Source organism: Balaenoptera acutorostrata, chromosome 15 (assembly GCF_949987535.1).
Source record: "Balaenoptera acutorostrata chromosome 15, mBalAcu1.1, whole genome shotgun sequence".
NCBI lineage: Eukaryota > Metazoa > Chordata > Mammalia > Artiodactyla > Balaenopteridae > Balaenoptera > Balaenoptera acutorostrata.
In genome coordinates, this window is record NC_080078.1 from 66,635,268 (window position 1) to 66,654,458 (window position 19,191).

General features: G+C 48.9%; 1 protein-coding gene across 22 annotated transcripts in view; it reads left to right on the forward strand.

The window, feature by feature from the left end:
* EPB41L1 (erythrocyte membrane protein band 4.1 like 1) overlaps positions 1–19,191 on the forward strand; it is a 119,852-nt gene that overhangs the window by 70,440 nt on the left and 30,221 nt on the right. For 16 of the 22 annotated variants that reach the window (XM_057530295.1, XM_057530296.1, XM_057530297.1 and 13 more), the window contains 9 exons: positions 195–237; positions 3,588–3,663; positions 9,097–9,315; positions 11,632–11,719; positions 12,257–12,409; positions 13,680–13,777; positions 14,041–14,216; positions 16,881–17,029; positions 17,906–17,941. In XM_057530295.1, coding sequence (XP_057386278.1) covers positions 195–237; positions 3,588–3,663; positions 9,097–9,315; positions 11,632–11,719; positions 12,257–12,409; positions 13,680–13,777; positions 14,041–14,216; positions 16,881–17,029; positions 17,906–17,941 — 1,038 coding nt within the window. The remainder of the gene's footprint in view (positions 1–194; positions 238–3,587; positions 3,664–9,096; positions 9,316–11,631; positions 11,720–12,256; positions 12,410–13,679; positions 13,778–14,040; positions 14,217–16,880; positions 17,030–17,905; positions 17,942–19,191) is intronic. The other 6 variants (XM_057530303.1, XM_057530317.1, XM_057530312.1 and 3 more) reach the window with 3 other exon arrangements.

Below are 19,191 nucleotides of genomic sequence, written 5' to 3' on the forward strand. Positions count from 1 at the left end.
CCAAACCCTGAGTGAAGCCAGGCCTCGTTCCCTCACCTCCCAGTCCCAGGGGAAGGGACCCAGACAGCTCAGCCAGGGAAGGGTGTTCCCAGCTAAGGGGCTGTTGGCAGGCCATTTCGGGACGTTTCTCTCTCCTAGCCCTACCCAAGTCCCCTTCTCCGTCTCCCTCTAAAGAACTCTATCTTCTCCTACAGAACTGGCTGGACCCCTCCAAGGAAATCAAGAAGCAGATCCGGAGTGAGTGACTTGCTGTGGTTGGAACTGGTAGTGGAAGGGTGGAGGGGGGGCTCCAGGCCTTGAGGGCCCCAGTTTTGCTGCTCCTTCCTTCTTTGGGAAGTGCGTTCGGACCCGTGAGTTCGTTTGCTGTGTGTGGCAGATCTTGGGGAAGGCAGGGTATTGTTTTATAGATGAGGAGCCTGAGGCCTGCACAGGAGGAATGACCGTCTGGAGTCACCCAGCAGGTTAGCAGAGGGATCACAGCTGCCTTCAGGATGTCAGCCCTGGAAGGGACCTGCAGAGTCATCTAGGACAAGGGGACAAACCGATGGCCTCAAAACAGCCACCCTTCTGTCCAGGGCCAGGGCGGGCTTCGGTGGTCAGTGACCTTTGACTCAGATCAGATTCCTTGTCCCCACAGTACTCTAGGCCACTCTGCCAACTGAGAGGAGTGAATGTGTCCTGTGTTTAATGATGGGTGACTGAGGCCCAGAAAGAGGCAGTTATTTACCCAAGATCACAGAGTGAGGTATGGGCCACGCCAGGTCTTGAGCCCTGGCCTCCCAGCACCATCCTGCACTCTTTTCAAGGCCTGGGTCGAAGACAGATGAGCAGGCCAAAAACCTGTCTTTTCTGGCCCAGAGGAAAAAAGGCATGTTGGGAGGGGCGGGGCAGCCTTCAAACGCCAGAAGGGGGAGGTAGGTGGCCTCAGCCAGGGGGCATGCAGTGAGTGGGGACTTGGAGCCTAGAGGCAGCGGTGCCTCCACTGGGGGCTCCTCCCCTTGGCTGTGCTTGGGCTTCCTGGTCCCCTGGCTGGAAAGCTATAGCCAAGCCTGTTGCCGTGACAGCAGGCAGCTGGGCCTAGGGATGCCAGCTGACTATGCAGGAGGGGGCTTGAGGGATGCTTCCTGTAGCCTCCTGTCAGTTGGAGATAAAGAGGCAGGCTCACGGACAGAGTCCCCTTCTCTGGGGCCAACAGGGTCCTAGGCCTGGCCTTTATGCTGTCCCCAGGAACCCCAGCCCAGCTGGGAGGCCTGGCTCTCATGCCTGAAAGAATCAGAACGCACACCGTGGCTGAGAGTGTTTGAGAAGGACCAGGACCTTAGAAAAGAGAAGCTCCTGACAGAATCTTTGGGTCTCGGCTCCCTCCCCAGGGCAAGAAGTGATCGCCTTGGGTTATGAAGGAGCAGGGCTCCCTCCTTTATTTAGTAAAGCCACAGTCTCTGTTCCTACCCCTGCAGTTTCCACCCATTCACCCCAGTTCTGGCTTCTGGGGCCCCCACAGAGCAATTTTTTACCCACTTTCTTGATTTGTGACAACTCCAGCCTTCTGAAGGGGGCACCTGAGTCCTTATGTCCTGGCCTTCAGAGTTGGGTATATTTCCTCCCAAATCTCAGTGCCCATCACCTAGGGCACTGGGGGCAATTCCTCCACCTCTCTGGATTCCCGCATCTCCCTAGCAAGTGGATTAGTGATTACTGCCTCACTAGGTGGGGATGAAGGTTCAGTGATGTGAGTGTGGACAACAGCCAGCACATAGTAGGTGCTTCACATAGTAGGAGGCAATCTGGTGTGATGGTTAAAAGGACAGACACGGGAAGTAGACCGCCTGGATTTGCATCCTGACTCCATCACTACTTCTCGTGTTATTTAATTGCTCTGTGCCTCATCATCTGTAAAGTGGGGGTAACCCTTATCTTTAGGGTTGTTGTGAGGATTAAATGAGTTATTAGGTGTTCAACACCTAAAAGGTGCCTGCCCATAGTAACACCCAGTTTGTATTAGCCATTATTATTATTATTAATTATTACCATTATTTTCTCACTCTCTTTTTTTCTTGGCTGTGCTGTGCGGCTTGTGGGAATCTCAGCTCCCCGGCCAGGGACTGAACCCTGGCCATGGCGGTGAAAGCCCGGAATCCTAACAACTAGGCCACCAGGGAACTCCCCCATTATTATTCTTGAGACAGGGATTGTTTCCCCTTGAGGCTGCTGTTTCCAAGGAGTCAGCTGCTGTCAGGAGCCTAGGTTGTGGAGTCATATAATCAGAGGCTAGACCTGTTTTCTATCGCTGACTAGCTGGGTGATCCTGGGAGAATGACTTAACCTCTCAAAACCTTCATCTATTAAAAGGAAAGTCTACCTCAGGATCACTATAAAGATTAAATTCCAAAAACACGTGTAAAGTTCTTAGCAAGCCAAGCGACCAGCACTTAGTAAGTGTTGGAGACATGATAGCTGTATGGTGAAGATGGTGATGCCCACAGGGACAAGGATGGTAGTGATGGCATGGCCTCCAGCCCTACATGTCCACAGCCCTGCCCTGGATGGGCCTCTCTTTCTCACTTTGTCAGAGGTCCCTTTAGAGCATGGAGCCCAAAATGTCCCAGGGGTGGTCTGACCATTGTTCTGGATTATGGCCTTTCATCAAGGCCTCCTCCCTCCCCCCTCTTCTTAAGTGGTCATCCCTCTTCTTGGTTTGCAGAGCTTGTTTCCAGCTGAAACCTCAGCGTTTATTTTTCTCTACCTTGTAAATGTGTACCATTGATTTTCCATATCTAAACGTGGAGGTTAACATTTACCCCTGTGAAATGTTCTTTGTTACTTTTAGCCCATTGTATTTGCTTTTGGGTCTTGTTTATAATCCAGTTCTGCCATCTGAGATGGAGTCAACATCATATAGGGCAGAGTTTTGCAACATGTTTTCTGAGAAACTTTAATCTGGAAGGATGCCCTGTGACAAATGGATGCAACAGGTCAAATGGATTTTGGAAACTCTTGAATGCATGTCCCCCTTCAAGAGGTGCAATGCACAGTAGCAGAGTGAGGGCTCTGAGAAGTGCAAAGTTAGGAAACCTGTTTAATGTGGTATTTTCTAGATTAATTATCTTCCCATTAATGTCCTGGGGCACAGACTTTGGTGTAGAGGGAAGAGCATGGGCTCTGGATCCAGGTGGCCTGGGTCTGAACCTCAGCATTGCCACTTCCTAGCTTGTGACCTTGGACTGGCCACTTTACTGCCTGGGCCTCACCGTCCTCATTTACAAAATGGGTTTAATCACAGGACTTACTTACAGGGATGTTGTGAGGTTTAATGAAGCAATGTCTGTAAAGTAATTAACAGCATGCCTGGCATGCACCATTGTTTTCTTTCTTTCTACCTTCCTTCCCACTGCTAGTTCACAAGTCTGTTAATCTGGGCCTCAGTCTCCTCATCTATCAAGTGGGAATAATGTGCCAGGGTCTCTTATTGGATTGTCCTAAAATGGTTGTTATGGGAAGACTGAAAAATTGCCCATGGCATGGTGCATCTGGGCCACCCACGGGGGAGATGGGGCCTCTCTGATCTCTCCCCCATCTTCTCCTCTCAGGCAGCCCCTGGAATTTTGCCTTCACAGTCAAGTTCTACCCCCCTGACCCTGCCCAGCTGACAGAAGACATCACAAGGTGAGGGCTGGGGAGGGGTGGTGGTGGAGGGGGATGGACACAGAGCCCTGGGTGACACAAGGTGGTATATGGGTACATGATGGCAGGTGCAAACCCAGATGCCTACTGAGGCCAGGCAGACAGCATCAACAAGGGAAACCAACTCAGTGCAAGAGAAAGAGATGCAAACAGAGTGGTCGATGGCAACTGACCCTTGACTTCAGAGGGAGAGGTGTCACGGGGAACAGTGGGGCTCAGTGTGAATTCAAGAGGACAGATGCCGCTTTAAACAGTTGCTGTTCTGCTCGGGCAGTCACTGCCATGTGGGAATCAGGCCTGATAGTTGGAGTGAAGCTAGAGATTTGAGAGTAAAAACCACACTTTTTAAATATTGGCAACTAATTTAAACTCTTAAAAAGCATGGTGTGGGCCATCTCTGGGTAGGATAAACCAGACATGTCTGAAGGCTGATGTGCTGGCTGGACCACCAGGTTTTAACTTTGGGGGATAGGAGGGATTAGAACACCGATGCCTTTGCAAGTGGGAGTTTGGTCCTGTGTGCTACTCTGTGCACATGGCAGGCGTGTGGGAGTCAAATGAGGCATGTGACCACCCCAGGGAGGCAAGCCCAGGCTGCTGGGGTGAACGTGGATTGTAGGTGCAGGCCTTGTGCCTCAGTGCCAGTAGATAACAAGGCTTAAAGATTAGAAGGGGGTGCAAAGCATCTCTCAGGATGAGAGCTTCCATGGGGCTCATCCTGCCTCTGAAATCCAAAACAGGGAGGGGCCTTTCTCTTTATCTAAGCCCCTTCCAAAGAGATAGTCTTACTTTACAATATCCTGGGGCTGTGTCATCCGTGTGCTGGGCCCTAAACACCCACCAACCATAGGATGTGGCTTGGAGTTATTCCTACAGCAGGAGAGGGAGCTACTAAGCCATCCTCTGTCTCCCATTGGGTCCCTCCTTAATCTCTGCCATTTGCCAGGCAATGGGCCAAGGCCAAGATACCGACTCTGGCCTTGGGAGATAAAACAGATATCCCTGGAATAGATCAGACCTGAGGCCTTGGCCTCATTAGCCCTGCTCTAATCCCTGAGGTCAGCTTGGGGCCAAGGTGGCAGCAGCAGGCTCTAAACTTCATTCCCGAAAGGGCTGAGAGCTTTAGACCAATACAACCCCCATCCCCTGGTCTTGCCCACTGGTGCCTCTCCTCTTTGTGCTGGTCCCTGGACATTGGGCCTCTAGGGACACCAGGAAGGAAGTTAGCCCTGCCCGATGTGGCTGGCCTCAGAGGATGGGGTGATAGTAGCAGCTGATTTAGTCAAAAATATTTAGAACCCAAATAAACTGGTCAGAATGACAAAGTGACTGAAATGAAAGACTGATCAGTGTGTTTGGTAATGATTTCTGAATTTGGAGACTTTTGAATGATACGCTTATAAGCCCACACTCGGTGCCTGTAATGTTTGAGCTGCTGCTGATTCTGAGCCTCTGCCTTGGCTCTGAGCACACACTGAGGCCGCATAATGTCGTGGAGCAGTAAAAACTATACTAAGTAAAAGCCACTTAAAAGGAAAAGAAAAAAAAAAAAAAAGAAAAGAAACAAGTAATTGGAAAGAAAATGGTGAAACATAGCAAAGTGGGCAAGGAAGTATTGCAGGCTGAGCATGAACTGGAATATTAAAAAAAAAAATACACAGTAACTTAAAAAGCAATAAAAAGTGCTTTGAAATGGTTCTAAAAATTGTAAAATCATCCAAGTGTGCATGAAAGTTACAAAAAAAATCATGGCCTAGTGGTTGGAAATGTTTCTTTTAAACCAATTTGGACAATTCGTTTAAAGCTGGAGCCAAATAAAAAAGTTTTGAGAAAACATTGGCAAACAGTTTTGTCCAGACAGTGGAATATGGTGCAGAAGTTAAAATGAATAAAGTCAGGTCACGTGTGCTGACATGGGAAGGGCTCTAAGGCACATAGTTGGGAGTGAAAAAGCAAGCTATGTGGTCAGATATAGCATTTGATAGCATTTACATGGTAAAAACACCCATGAACCAAAACCACATGCATTTTAAAAAATTTATTTTATTGAAGTATAGTTGATTTACAATGTTGTGTTAATTTCTGCTGTACAGAAAATGATTCAGTTATATATACATATATACATATTCTTTTTCATATTCTTTTCCATTATGGTTTATTATAGGATATTGAGTATCGTTCCCTGTGCTATACAGTAGGACCTTTTTGTTTATCCATTCTATATATAATAGTTTGAATCTGCTGATCCCAAACTCCCATTCCATCCCTCCCCTACCCCCTCTCCCCTTTGGCAACCACAAATCTGCTTTCTATGTCTGTGAGTCTGTTTCTGTTTCATAGATAAGTTCATTTGTGTCATATTTTAGATTCCACATATAAGTGATATCATGTGGTATTTGTCTTTCTCTTTCTCACTTACTTCACTTAGTATGATGATCTCTAGTTGCATCCATGTTGCTGTAAATGGCAATATTTCATTCTTTTTATGGCTGAGTAATATTCCATTGTATATATGTACCACATCTTCCTTATCCACTCATCTGTCGATGGACATTTAGATTGCTTCCATGTCTTGGCTAATGTAAATAGTGCTGCTGTGAACATAAGGGTGCATGTATCTTTTCTTAATTACAGTTTTTTCTGGATATATGCCCAGGAGTGGGATTGCTGGATCATATGGCAATAGTATTTTTAGTCTTTTGAGGAACTTCCATACTGTTTTCCATAGTGGCTGCACCAATTTACATTCCCACCAACAGTGTAGGAGGGTTCCCTTTTTTCCACACCCTCTCCAGTATTTGTTATTTGCAGACTTTTTAACGATGGCCATTCTGACCGGTGTGAGGTGGTACCTCATTGTAGTATTGATTTGCATTTCTCTAATATTTACTGAGGATGAGCATCTTTTCATGTGCCTATTTGCCATCTATATGTCTTTTTGGAGAAATGTCTATTTAGGTCTTCTGCCCATTTTTTGATTGGGTTGTTTTGTTTTTTTCGTTATTGAGTTGTATGAGCTGTTTGTATATTTTGGAAATTACATCATTTGCAAATATTTTCTCCCAGTCCGTAGGTTGTCTTTTTGTTTTGTTTATGGTTTCCTTTGCTGTGCAAAAGCTTGTAAGTTTGAAAAAAAAAAAAGCTTGTAAGTTTGATTAGGTTCCATTTGTTTACTTTTGATTTTATTTCTATTGCCTTGGGAGACTGACCTAAGAAAACGTTGGTATGATTTATGTCAGAATGTTTTGCCTATTTTCTCTTCTAGGAATTTTATGATGTCCTGTCGTATATTTAAGTCTTTAAGCCATTTTGAGTTTATTTTTGTGAACGGTGTGAGGGTGTGTTCTAACTTCATTGGTTTACATGCAGCTGTCCAACTTTCCCAACACCACTTGCTGAAGAGACTGTCTTTTCCCCATTGCATATTCTTGCCTCCTTTGTCGAAGATTAATTGACCATAGGTGTGTGGGTGTATTTCTGGGCTCTCTGTTCTGTTCCATTGATCCATATGTCTGTTTTTGTGCCAATATCATGCTGTTTTGATTACTGTAGCTTTGTAGTATTGTCTGAAATCTGGGAGGGTTATGCCTCCTGCTTTGTTCTTTTTTTTTTTAAATAAATTTATTTATTTATTTATTTATTTATTTATTTATTTATTTTTGGCTACATTGAGTCTTCGTTGCAGCGTGCGGGCTTCTCATTGCAGTGGCTTCTCTTGTTGTGGAGCACGGGCGGGCTTCAGTAGTTGTGGCTCACGGGCTGTAGAGTGCAGGCTCAGTAGTTGTGGCACGTGGGCTTAGTTGCTCCGCGGCAGGTGGGATCTTCCCAGACCAGGGCTCGAACCCGTGTCCCCTGCATTGGCAGGTGGATTCTTAACCACTGCGCCACCAGGGAAGTCCCTCCTGCTTTGTTCTTTTTCCTCAGGATTACTTTGGCAATTCTGGGTCTTTTATGGTTCCATATAAATTTTAGGATTATTTGTTCTAGTTCTGTGAAAAATGTCATGGGTAATTTGATAGGGATTGCATTAAATCTGTAGATTGTTTTGGATAGTATGGCCATTTTAACAATGTTAATTCTTCCAATCCAAGAGCACGGGATATCTTTCCATTTCTTTGAATCATCTTCAATTTCCTTTATTAATGTTTTATAGTTCTCAGCATATAAGTCTTTTACCTCCTTGGTCAGGTTTATTCCTAAGTATTTTATTTTATTTTTGGTGTTATTTTAAAAGGGATTTTTTCAGCAATAATGGAGCTTCTGCATGTAGAGGATTGCTAACTTGTTCCATGGTGGCAAGAAAGAAGTCTTTTTTTTTCTTGCTGTATAATGTTTCAGTTTTAATAGTTTTGAAGCACTTGTATGCATTCAGAAATTAAAAATAAAAACCATAGATAAAAAAATAAAAGGAATTTTTTTTTTTACATTTCCTTTCTGATATTTCATTGTTAAGTGTAAAGAAATGCAACCAATTTCTGTATGTTAATCTTGTATCCTGCTGTCTTGCTGAATTCATTTGTCAGTTCTAGCAGTTTTTGTGTGGCATCTTTAGGGCTTTCTATATATAGTATCATGTCATCTGTGTATAATGACAATTTTACCTCTTCCCTACCAATTTGGATACATTTTATTTCTTTTTCCTGACTGACTGCTGTAGCAAGGACTTGAAATACTATGTTGAATAGAAGTGGTGAGAGTGGGTATCCTTGTCTTGTTCCAGATTTTAGCGAGAAGGCTTTCAGCTTTCACTGTTGAGTATTATATTGGCTATGGGTTTGTCATAAGTAGCTTTTATTAGGTTGAGATATGTTCCCTCTATATGCACTTTCATAAGAGTTTTTATCATGAATCGATGTTGAATTTTAGCAAATGCTTTTTCTACATCCATGGAGATGATCATGTGAAAACCACATGCATTTCTATACGTCCATGGAGGAAAGAGGTCTAACACCACAGGGATAACAGGAGTGACCTCTGGGGGAGGAAGTTAGGACTGAGAATGGACATCAAGAGGAAATTTAGAATTATCTCTAAAGTTTACATGTTTCCCACAGTAAGAGTATATTAATAGTATAATTAAAAATACATCACATTTTAAAAAAATGGTTAAACCAGCAAAGCAGTCCTAATTTAGCTTGAAAATGAGTTAGAAATTGAAAATGTTCCTATAGTAGGAAAAATCCCTCAAACTTAGAAATGAACAAAAATGCTTAACGTTGCATGAACTGTTACATAACCATCTTCTAGGATACACCCAAAGTATTAACACAAGACATGCCAGTGTCTGGGAACATTCCTCTTCTGCTGCGCTGAGCGTTGATCAGTTGGTGCTGATGGATCGGTGGGCAGCTGTGCTTGGGGGAATCTAGGGAGGGAGTGGCCGCTGTGCCCATGCCAGCTCTCCCCTATGTCCAGATACTACCTGTGCCTGCAGCTGCGGGCGGACATCATCACGGGCCGCCTGCCCTGCTCCTTCGTCACGCATGCCCTGCTGGGCTCCTATGCCGTGCAGGCTGAGCTGGGCGACTATGACGCCGAGGAACATGTGGGCAACTATGTCAGCGAGCTCCGCTTCGCCCCTAACCAGACCCGGGAGCTGGAAGAAAGGATCATGGAGCTGCACAAGACGTACAGGTGAGAGGGCCTCCGCCCAGGCCTCCCCTTGCTCCTTGCCCTGTTGGCCAGAACCTTCCTGACTAGGCCACCGGATTGTATGCTGTAAGTACCCAACCTGGCTCTGCCGCTAACGTGAGGTGTGTCTGAGAGCACATCATCTCATCAGATGGGAATGATGGTAACTTGCGATGTGACCTTAAATGACCGCTTGGGACCTCAGGTTCTTAAGCTCTTGTACTGGTGTGGTAATTCCCTGTCCTTGGTCTCTTTAACTGCCAATTGGAGATGATAATAATGATTGTGTGTCCCTGGGTAAGTGTCCTGATGTCTCCGGGCATAAGGTTCAAAAGTTTACATTCTAAAGCCAGACCGTCTGGTTCACCTTTTGGCTCTGTCTCTTTCTAACCAGGGGATCTCGGCCTGGTCATTTCACTTCCCTGTGCTTTTAGTTTCCTCATTTGTTCAATGTGGGCACTAGTAAAACCTATGCTGTAGGGTCCTGGAGGGGCTAAATGGTGCATATTAGAGACACACTGCATGGTGGCTATTATTGTTGCTCTGTGATTTGAGGGGTTGAGTAGTTGATTGTGCAGTGGAAAGCAGCTTGTGCCAGGAGTTAGAAGATAGTTAACTAGTTGTGTGATTATGGGCTGGCTATTTAACCCATCAGCCCCATTTTTTACCTGTATTTGTAAGGACTTAGATTTTCAGTGTTTCTCAACTACTGGAATTCGGAGCAGGAGAATTCACTGTGCAGGATGTTTGGCATCTCTGGGCCCCAGGCATTAAATGCCCATAACACCCCCTCAGTCATTGTAACAACCAAAATGCATCCCCCATTTCCAAATCCCTGCCGTGAGAGTGATACCCGCTCCCTGGGGGAACCCCTGGAACTAAATGGTCCTTTTAAGCTGCTAGTACTTTGGACTCTAAGTCCAGGCTTGTCAGGGAAACCCAATGCGATAAATGACGTGGAAGTGCATTGTAAACTGTAAAGTGCTATGCATGTGGGAGGGGGTATGGTGATATTATCTCATTGCTAATGAAGATGGAGGGAATGAGGAGGGTTGCGTCCTGGGGAGAGAGGCCATCTGGAGAGAGGCCCATGGCCAGAGGTGGAGGGATCATGTACATGGGGAAGAAAGCCTGCTGGGGTGTGATGGGACACGAGGTGTGGGTGGCAAATGTGTCTCTCAGAGGCTTGCACACCAACTCTGATTGGCTAGTAATGGCTGCTGTTATATTGTGTTGAGCAGGATACTGAAACCGTGCAGCCGGTTAGCAACGTCTGCCTGGGCTCTTTGTCATCCCTATTGTAGGCAGCAAGGTGTGTTAGGGATTCGCAAGAGTCCTAATAATTCAGAGAGGGAAGTTCAGATCAGTGTGGGCTGGAGAAATCCTAACGGCCATCCCTTCAGCTGTAACAGCTCTTTTGACTTAAAGCAGATTGACTTCCAGTGTCCAGGTATCCTGCACAAAAGCTCCCCGAGGTAGACAGAGCACAGGAAACTGAGGCTATGAGACAGATGTAAGCCAAGTGGCTGGGAACATGAACCATGCAGCCACATTGTCTGGATTCACATCCTGACTTTGCAACTTAATAGCTGTGTGCCCTTAGGCAAGTTATTCAACCTCTCTGTGCCATAGTTTCCTCATCTATAAAGTGGGAATAGTGATATCTACCTAATAGTCCTCTTATGAGGATTCAAATGAATTAATACATGTAAAGTGCTTGGAACAGTAACCAGCATGTAGTACTCAATAAATGTTACTCAATAAATGCTGTGAGAGCGTACAGTTTCCTGGCAGCCAAAGCAAAGAAGGAACTTGATGAATTACATAACTCTTCTTTTCAGAAAGGAGAGAGATTCCTCCTTTCCTCAAGGGCGATTAAGTGGTTTCTGATACAAAATTCTGCGAAAAATAGCCTTTGTGGGTAATAATTCAGGAGCCCCTGGGTGGTAATGATAAGCAATGTCATCCACAGTGATTTCACTGTCATGAAGAAACGGAATTTATGGCTTCCATTTAATCCAGTGGCAGAATGAGGCAAAAATCCAGACTCCCGGCTGAGGCCTTGAACGCTTCCTGGAGAAAATAAGACTGGACCTGAGCTTTGGCAGGAGATGAGAGTTCAGTGGACTGAAGCGGGGGCTAGGGGTGCTCTGTCCGCACTGAGAGCAGAGGTGAGGGACCGGGGAGGCCCAGCCACACTCCTGCTCCAGAATGCTTGCCTTCCTGGAATCACAGGTTCCGACTGCGGTCATCTTCGGCTGGCAGGACTCAGGCCTTGGTCCTTCCACCGACCACCAGCGATCACTTTCTTTCCCTTAGGGGCATGACCCCAGGAGAAGCAGAAATCCACTTCCTAGAGAACGCCAAGAAGCTTTCTATGTACGGAGTAGACCTGCACCATGCCAAGGTATTGCTGGGTGCCAGGGTTCCCCTAGGTTCTGGGAGGTGCACCCGAGGAGCTACCAGGGCCTTCTGGAGGGCTTGGTGTGCCAGACTCTGTGTCACCTCCAACCTGAAGCCTTTTCTCTTCTCATTTCTCATAACTTGACGTTCCATAACCCTTTATTTCCCCATGACCCTTATTATTTTCTCCTTGTATTATATTTATTTATGAATCTGTCTGTGCCACCGCTAGATTGGGGGCTTCCTGAGGGAAAGACATAGGCCTTAACTTATTTCTGTATCCTGAGCATATAGCATATGACCTAGTATGCATAGGTACCCCTAACTGTTTGCTGGGTGAATGAATGATTGAGTGATTGATAGAGAAATGACTGAACAAGTGAGTGGGTGAATAAAGGACAAAATGAATGAACAAATGGCTCTGTGAGGGATTAGTCAGCGGGGCTCCAGCATGGATGCTCAAACCCTGCTCCTGAGGGCGCATTACCAGCAGAGCTCAGAATGGGGTTTCGGGGTCCTTCCACGGTCCCTTCTCACACAGGACTCTGAGGGCATCGACATCATGTTAGGAGTCTGTGCCAATGGCCTGCTCATCTACCGGGACCGGCTGAGGATCAACCGCTTCGCCTGGCCCAAGATTCTCAAGATCTCCTACAAGAGGAGTAACTTCTACATCAAGATCCGGCCTGGGGAGGTGAGCCTGCCTTGGGAATCCCTTCTTCACCGGGATCAACTAAAATGGAGGGGACCCCGGCAGCTGGGCCTGGGTTTCTTCCTACCCAGGATACATGGATGGAGGTGCTGGGTGCTGGGTAGGGAGACAATCCTCTTTTGCTGGGGCTCTCTACATAGACTTTGCACTTTAGGTATGTGCCTGCACACACACACACACACACACACACACACACACACATGGGAGTGTACGCATAAAGATAACCACATATATTCAGGTTACACAGATCAGGGAATGTATGTCCATGTCCCTGATTTGCTTACATGTGGTACTCATACGAAGATGCACACACACGACTACACACACATGCAAACATGAATATGCCCACCCTCCACATCCCGCCCATCACAAAGTCCACTTGATTCTACCTCTAGAATAAGTGCGAGCCCGTCTGCTTCTGTCCCTCTGTCCACTGCACCAGCCACCATCTCTCCCCTCCATCCCTACACTGTCCTTCTCCCTGGTCTCCCGGCCTCCACTGCCACTCCAGGCCATTTTCCTCATAGCTGCTGGAGAGAGCTTAAAAGTCCCTTGCATCAGTTCATGTCAAACCCACCCCACTCCCACTCCTCACTTGAACCTTCTGAAAGCTCTCCTTAGCTCTTGGACTCAACTCCTAACTGTGTCTGGCCACCTGCCTCTCCCACGTGCCTCTGCCCCGCTGCCCCACGCCCACGGGTGCTCCAGCCCCTTCACCCTTCTCCGAGATCCTTGAATAAGCAAACTCTTTCCTGCCCGAGCCCTTTGCATTTGATGTTCCCTCCACCTGAAATCCTCTGCCCCGCCTTCTCACATAGCTTTGGTTCCTTTCCCATCCTCCAGTTCTCTGCTCAGAGACCCCCTATGTAGAGGGCGTTCCCTGATCACCCTTTCTAAAGTAGCACCTGCCCCCCCCCGCCCCCACGCCTGCGCAGGCATCCCCTGTCACATCACACATCTCTATCCATTCCTTTGTGCCCTTATCAGTATCTGAGACAAGCTTGTTTACCCATTTATCATCACCCCCCACCCCCGCCAAGAATCTTCTGTCTTGGTCACCCTGGTGTCCCTGTTGCTTAGCTCTGGACCTGTCACAGAGTAAGGGCTTAATCCAGCTGATTGATTAAATGAATGAATAAATGAACAAACAGGCCAGAGTCATACAGGCCTGAGAAAGAGGTTCGGAAAGGATGGACTGGTGGTGAGAGTGGCCCCAGGCCTTGCTTCTGACCCACCCTCCCTGGTTTTGCAGTATGAGCAGTTTGAGAGCACGATTGGCTTTAAGCTCCCAAATCACCGGTCGGCCAAGAGACTGTGGAAGGTCTGCATTGAGCATCATACGTTCTTCCGGTGAGCCTGCCCCTGGGGTGTGGTAACGGGCTGAGGCAGAGGCTGTGAGTGGATGTGGGTGACGTCTGTGTTTTGTCAGTAGGAGGAGCTAGTAGGGACTCTAGGAAAGCCCTCCTCCTCCTGTTTCCCCAAGTCTCTCACCTTCTGGACCACTTAGAGTTGTAGCTGGTGGGACAGTGGGACGGAAGGCCAGCTGTGGTCCAGCCTTGGGCCTGGCATTGCGCGTCTGATCCTCTCTCCTTGCCTCCATCCCTCCCCTGCAGGCTGGTGTCCCCTGAGCCCCCACCCAAGGGCTTCCTGGTGATGGGCTCCAAATTTCGGTATAGTGGGAGGACCCAGGCACAGACCCGCCAGGCCAGCGCCCTCATCGACCGGCCCGCGCCCTTCTTTGAGCGTTCCTCCAGCAAACGGTACACCATGTCCCGCAGCCTTGACGGAGGTATGCCCCACGCTGGAGGTGGCGGGGAGAGTGGCGTGTAGAGGGGGGTGGGAGCATGCTGGGTCCTGTAGAATGAGCAGTGGAGGCGGTGAACACATCACAGTTGACTTGCACCAGGCATGGTGGCCCCAGAGCACTGCTGCACCTGGTGACTCTCAGTGGGTTAGTCTAGCCTACGGTACCACTTCTGCTGGAATGTGACACTGACACTCTGGGCTTCTCACAACTTCCCTGAGTTGTGGCCTTTTGGGGTCCCAGGTTCAGCCATATGGTTTCCTGGGCCCCTTTCCCAAGAAGCTTAGCAGTTCACAGCTTGTCACCATTCTGGAATGGTATATCGTAACTGCAGTGTGGAGCTGGTGATGCCTTACTGGAGGCGAAGGAGTTGTTCCCAAGCATTTTTTTGGTTCCACTGGGCTCTGGGCTGATTGACATCTAACTGCCATGCAGTTAGATGTCAATCTAACTGGGGGCTCCACTGCCCCCATTTCTCTTGAGTTGATAGGTGCCTTGACTATTAATGAGAATTGGCCATACATTGCCCTGTATCAAGCAGACCAGGGCTTCTCAAAATGTGGCGTCAGAACCAGTTGTGAGCTTGTAAACATGAGAAGTCCCAGGCCTTTACCTAATCCTACTAAATCAGCACCCTTTAGGGCCCAGAACTCTCCCAGGATATGCTCACGAGTTTATAGGAGATGGTCAGAAGCCACATGGGGCATTGGGAGTTAGGCAGAGTTAGGTCTCAGCCTTGACACTCACCAGTTGCTCCATGGATGCAGGAAGTGGTCCATAAATATTTGAATGGAAGGATGGGAGGCCTTGAGCAGCTTAACTCCCCTGGGCCTATCTCTTCTTCTGCAAAATGAATAATACCTACTTCATTGTGTTATAGGGAGAACTAAACAAGTAATACCTCTACCACACCCAAAACAGTTCATGGCACATAGTAGGACCTTAATAAATTGTAGGACCACTAATAAATTATTATTGCTTTTAGGTTTATAGGGGGTAGCTTGAAGGTAGGAGATGGGGACTTTGGTGGGGGACCAGCAGATGCTCCCAGAACATATTGGGGCTGGCCTCCAGGCAAGGCAACAAATATTTTCTTAGCGTTAGATGTGTGCCAGGCCTTGTGTTAGGTCCTGGGTACGGTTTTTAGAATAAGTATGGCCCTTTTCTTTGAGGAGCTCACAGAATAGTAGGTTTGTCAGCATTCAACGTGATTCAGCTGGTGGGAGAAGTGTGTACAGAATACAGAGCAGCCCTGTGGAGAGAGGGTGACAGCTGGGCTAGAGTCTTGAAGGATGCTTAAGTTTGCCAGGTGATCAGGAGAGTCTGATACATTTCCAGTAGTATGGAGGTGAGTCCTGCCCCAGGACACCCTGGCCATGTTCGGAGGACATGCAGTTTTGCAAGGGTCCATTTGGGGCTTGGGAAGCTCCCTATTTTCCTTGAGTAGGTACAGTGCTGAGAGCTGAGATTTAAGCAAAGGGAAAGGAGGGCTGTGCTGTCCTTCTGTCCTCCCCTGCAGCTCCCATTACCATGCTGGGGGCTGAATGAAACCCAGATTGTTCAGGGCAGCAAAGATTGGCCCAGAACTGGTGAAGTTCATCATCTAGGGAGCCTGGACTCTAAGCCAGGAGGCCTGTGTCCTTGTCCTGATTCACTGAAAGGTTACCAGTGGGACCTTTCTCCTTTCGAGGTCTCAGTTTATCCTCTGTAAAATGGGGATAGTAATTCCCATCCTAGCCATCAAAACAGAGTATTATGTGGCTCTCATGAAATAATGTGCATAAATGGGCAGTTTGTCAAGTGATATATATGAATAAAAAGGATAATTATTCTTTAAAAAAAAATCTATGCCAATCCCGAGGATAATCTGTGCTCTGATGATTTTAATCCAGTATTTTCCAGCCATTTTTTCCACTGAGACACAAGCCCTGGGCATAGTCTGGGTTTTGCCCAGTGTCTGATGTAAAGTCTGTAATTCCATCCCTTTCTTTCCTGTTCAGAAAAGGACTTTGGAATGCCAGTGAGTGAGAAAGATGTTATTGCAGGGATCCCCTTGATTTCTCCCTAATTTATAAAGAAGGTAAATCATGTGCAAACCTCAGGACTTTAACTTTCACTAATAAAAGCTAATCTCACAGTATCTGTGTATTGTTAAATAACGGTCAAGCGAGTATCTGCTACGACCACCACAACAAAAACAGTAACATTTGTGAGCCAACACTGATCGAATTGGCTCACTCTGAGCCAGCCACTGCTTCTCTGAGACACATTAGCTTCTCTGTTCCTCCTCCCAGTTGTCTGAATTAGGTACTGTTTGTAAATGAGGAAACTGAGGCCCAGAGACGTTGTATAACTTACCCAAGATCACACAGCCAAGAAGAGATGGATTTGAGATTTGAACCCAGGCTCGAGTGCTGTAGCAATCAGGGGAGGCCCTGGCGCTGGAGGTAGCTCTGGCTCTCACCACCTGAGTGACCTGGGGAAGGCCACTCCACTCCTCTGGGCACTGGCTCCTTATCCCCAGCGTGTTGAGGCTGTGGAGGTATCTGCTCTACGCCAGGCGTGGTTGGGCGGGCGGTGGGTTGGCTTCTGGTCCCTGTGCCTGGGAGATGACTCACATGGCTGCCCGGCCGTCTCTGCCCACTTCAGCAGAGTTCTCTCGCCCAGCCTCTGTCAGTGAGAACCACGACGCAGGACCTGACAATGACAAGCGGGAGGAGGATGGCGAGTTTGGGGGGCAGCGGTCAGAGGCTGAGGAGGGAGAGGTCAGGACCCCCACCAAGATCAAGGAGTTAAAGGTACGAGCCCGGCTTTCTTGTACCCTCTGACCTGGGGGTCAGGAGGCTGATCCTGGGTCTAGGCTCAGCCTTGGCCTTCAGGTGCCCCCAGCGGTGGCCAGGCACCCTTGCTGTGCGGCGCACCATGGACAGGGCCTTGCTCGTGGGCTGAGCTCAATACCTGGAATCCCCAGGTGGGGGTGGGGCATGCTGCCCACCCTGTACCCTTCCGCTCCTTTTGCCCTGCTTTCCTGGAGGGGCACTCTGTTCCCTGGTGGACTCTGGCCTCCTCTTGCTCACTCCTAATTTGCCCTTTTGCCTGTGATCTGGATCTGCACAGCCCCCTTTCCCCCACGATAGGGTGTCCCTGCAGGCCACAAGGGTGAGGTTCAAGTTCCTGCCAGCCGCCCCCATTTCCCACCAACCTGTGCGCACGCTCACGCAGGCCCGCGTGGCCTCAGACTCGCAGGTGTTCACTCACAGACGGGTACCCCCTCACCCATAGGGTTATGCACCCAGACGTGCGCACAACGTGCACACGCACACGGGCATGTGCACACATGGGGGTGGTGGGTTTCCATCATGCAGCCCCACCTTGGGAGCACAAGCCCCTGAACACACACTAACAGCAAGAAGCATGACTCTCCAGAACCCCACGCCCCATCTGCCGAGTGTGATGGGCGGCTTTGCCTCCAGCCCTCCCGCCCCCTTCTTCGCCTTCCTGGGCTCCCTGCTTCACGCCCCACACCTTCTGATGACCTCACTGCCCTGCTGGTGGCCCACCCAGCTTCCCAGAGTGCTCTGGGCTACCTGCTGGGCCAGGCCAGTCGCGGTATCTCTAATCCATTTGCTCTACTGACCCTGCTGGTTCCTTTTCCTCCTCCCACGTCCCGCTAGCCGGAGCAGGAAACCACGCCGAGACACAAGCAGGAGGTACTGCATGGGGCCTGTCCCCACCCACCCAGCCATTCACCCCCCAGCTCATTTGTCATCACCCCACCGTCCATCCCAGGCTCACATCCCAGCACCACCTCAACTGCAGCTTCTCTTCCGCTCCCGGCCATCCTCCTCCCTCACCCAACCCCACCCTCCACCACCCCCTCCCCATCTTAAGCTCATCGAGAGACTCCAGCCCCCCAACCACCCATGTTTCCCTCCCTCCCCACCTCTCCCTCCCTTTCCCAGCTTCATGCTCCGCCTCTCCAGACCACCCCGTGCTTGCTTCCCCCCCACTGACCATCCCCCACGGTGTCCCCCAGTTCTTCCAGGCCATTCTGTGCTTTCACTGAGCTCATCTCCACCCCCATCGCTCCCCCCACTCCCACCCCAAAGCCTTCCTTTGACTCCTCTCCTCCCTATACCACTGTCTTGTCATGCCTCCACATCTGTGTCCCCTGTGTCCCCCCCCCAAGCTTCTTTTTGTATCTATGGGCAACCAGATGTGGGAGTGGGGGGTGTGGGGAGGGAGGAGCCTCAGAGCACATCTGTCTTCTCAACCCCAGGTGCACCTCCCGCTCAACCCCAGCTGCACCTCCCGCGGGCGGGGCCCCTGCCGCTCCAGCTCTGCCAGGAAAGCCTCCCCCTCCTCCTCCTCCCATTTGCTGCTTCTCCCAACACCCTCATCCTGTGTTAACCACTTCTCCTTCCCTTTCACATAGTGTCCAACTCTTCCGTTGATACTTAACTGCAGGAGAAGTGGGTCTGTTCTTGGGCTGCTGAGGGAAAGGCCGGAGGCTGGGGTGTCAGAAAGGCCTGGCTTTTGGGTTTTCAGCCCCAGTTCTGCCACTGACTCTTTGAGGGTCTTGGTAAAGTCCCCTCAGTCCCCCATCTGCACAGCAAGGCATTTGGACTAGGTTTCCCCCAGGCCCTTACCCTTCAAGGATCCACTGCTCCCTTCAGCCTTGGGGAACACCACATGCCCACAGGGCCAGTGCGGCAGGTTCAAGATGGAAGGTCACCAGCCACGTCTTAGGTCCATGGCGGCCCAAACCCACCCACCTGTGCACCCTCTATCAGGTTTGATTTCTCAGACAGACGTTGTCCTGAGACAGCTCTGCTCAGGAAGGGACGCAGCAGGTAAAGACAGACGTCTAGAGGGAAAGCAGAGCCTCAGTGGCATCGGTTTCCTTCCTTAGTTAACTTAGGAGGCAATCATAGTGGATCCTTGGATGCCAGAGATAAGC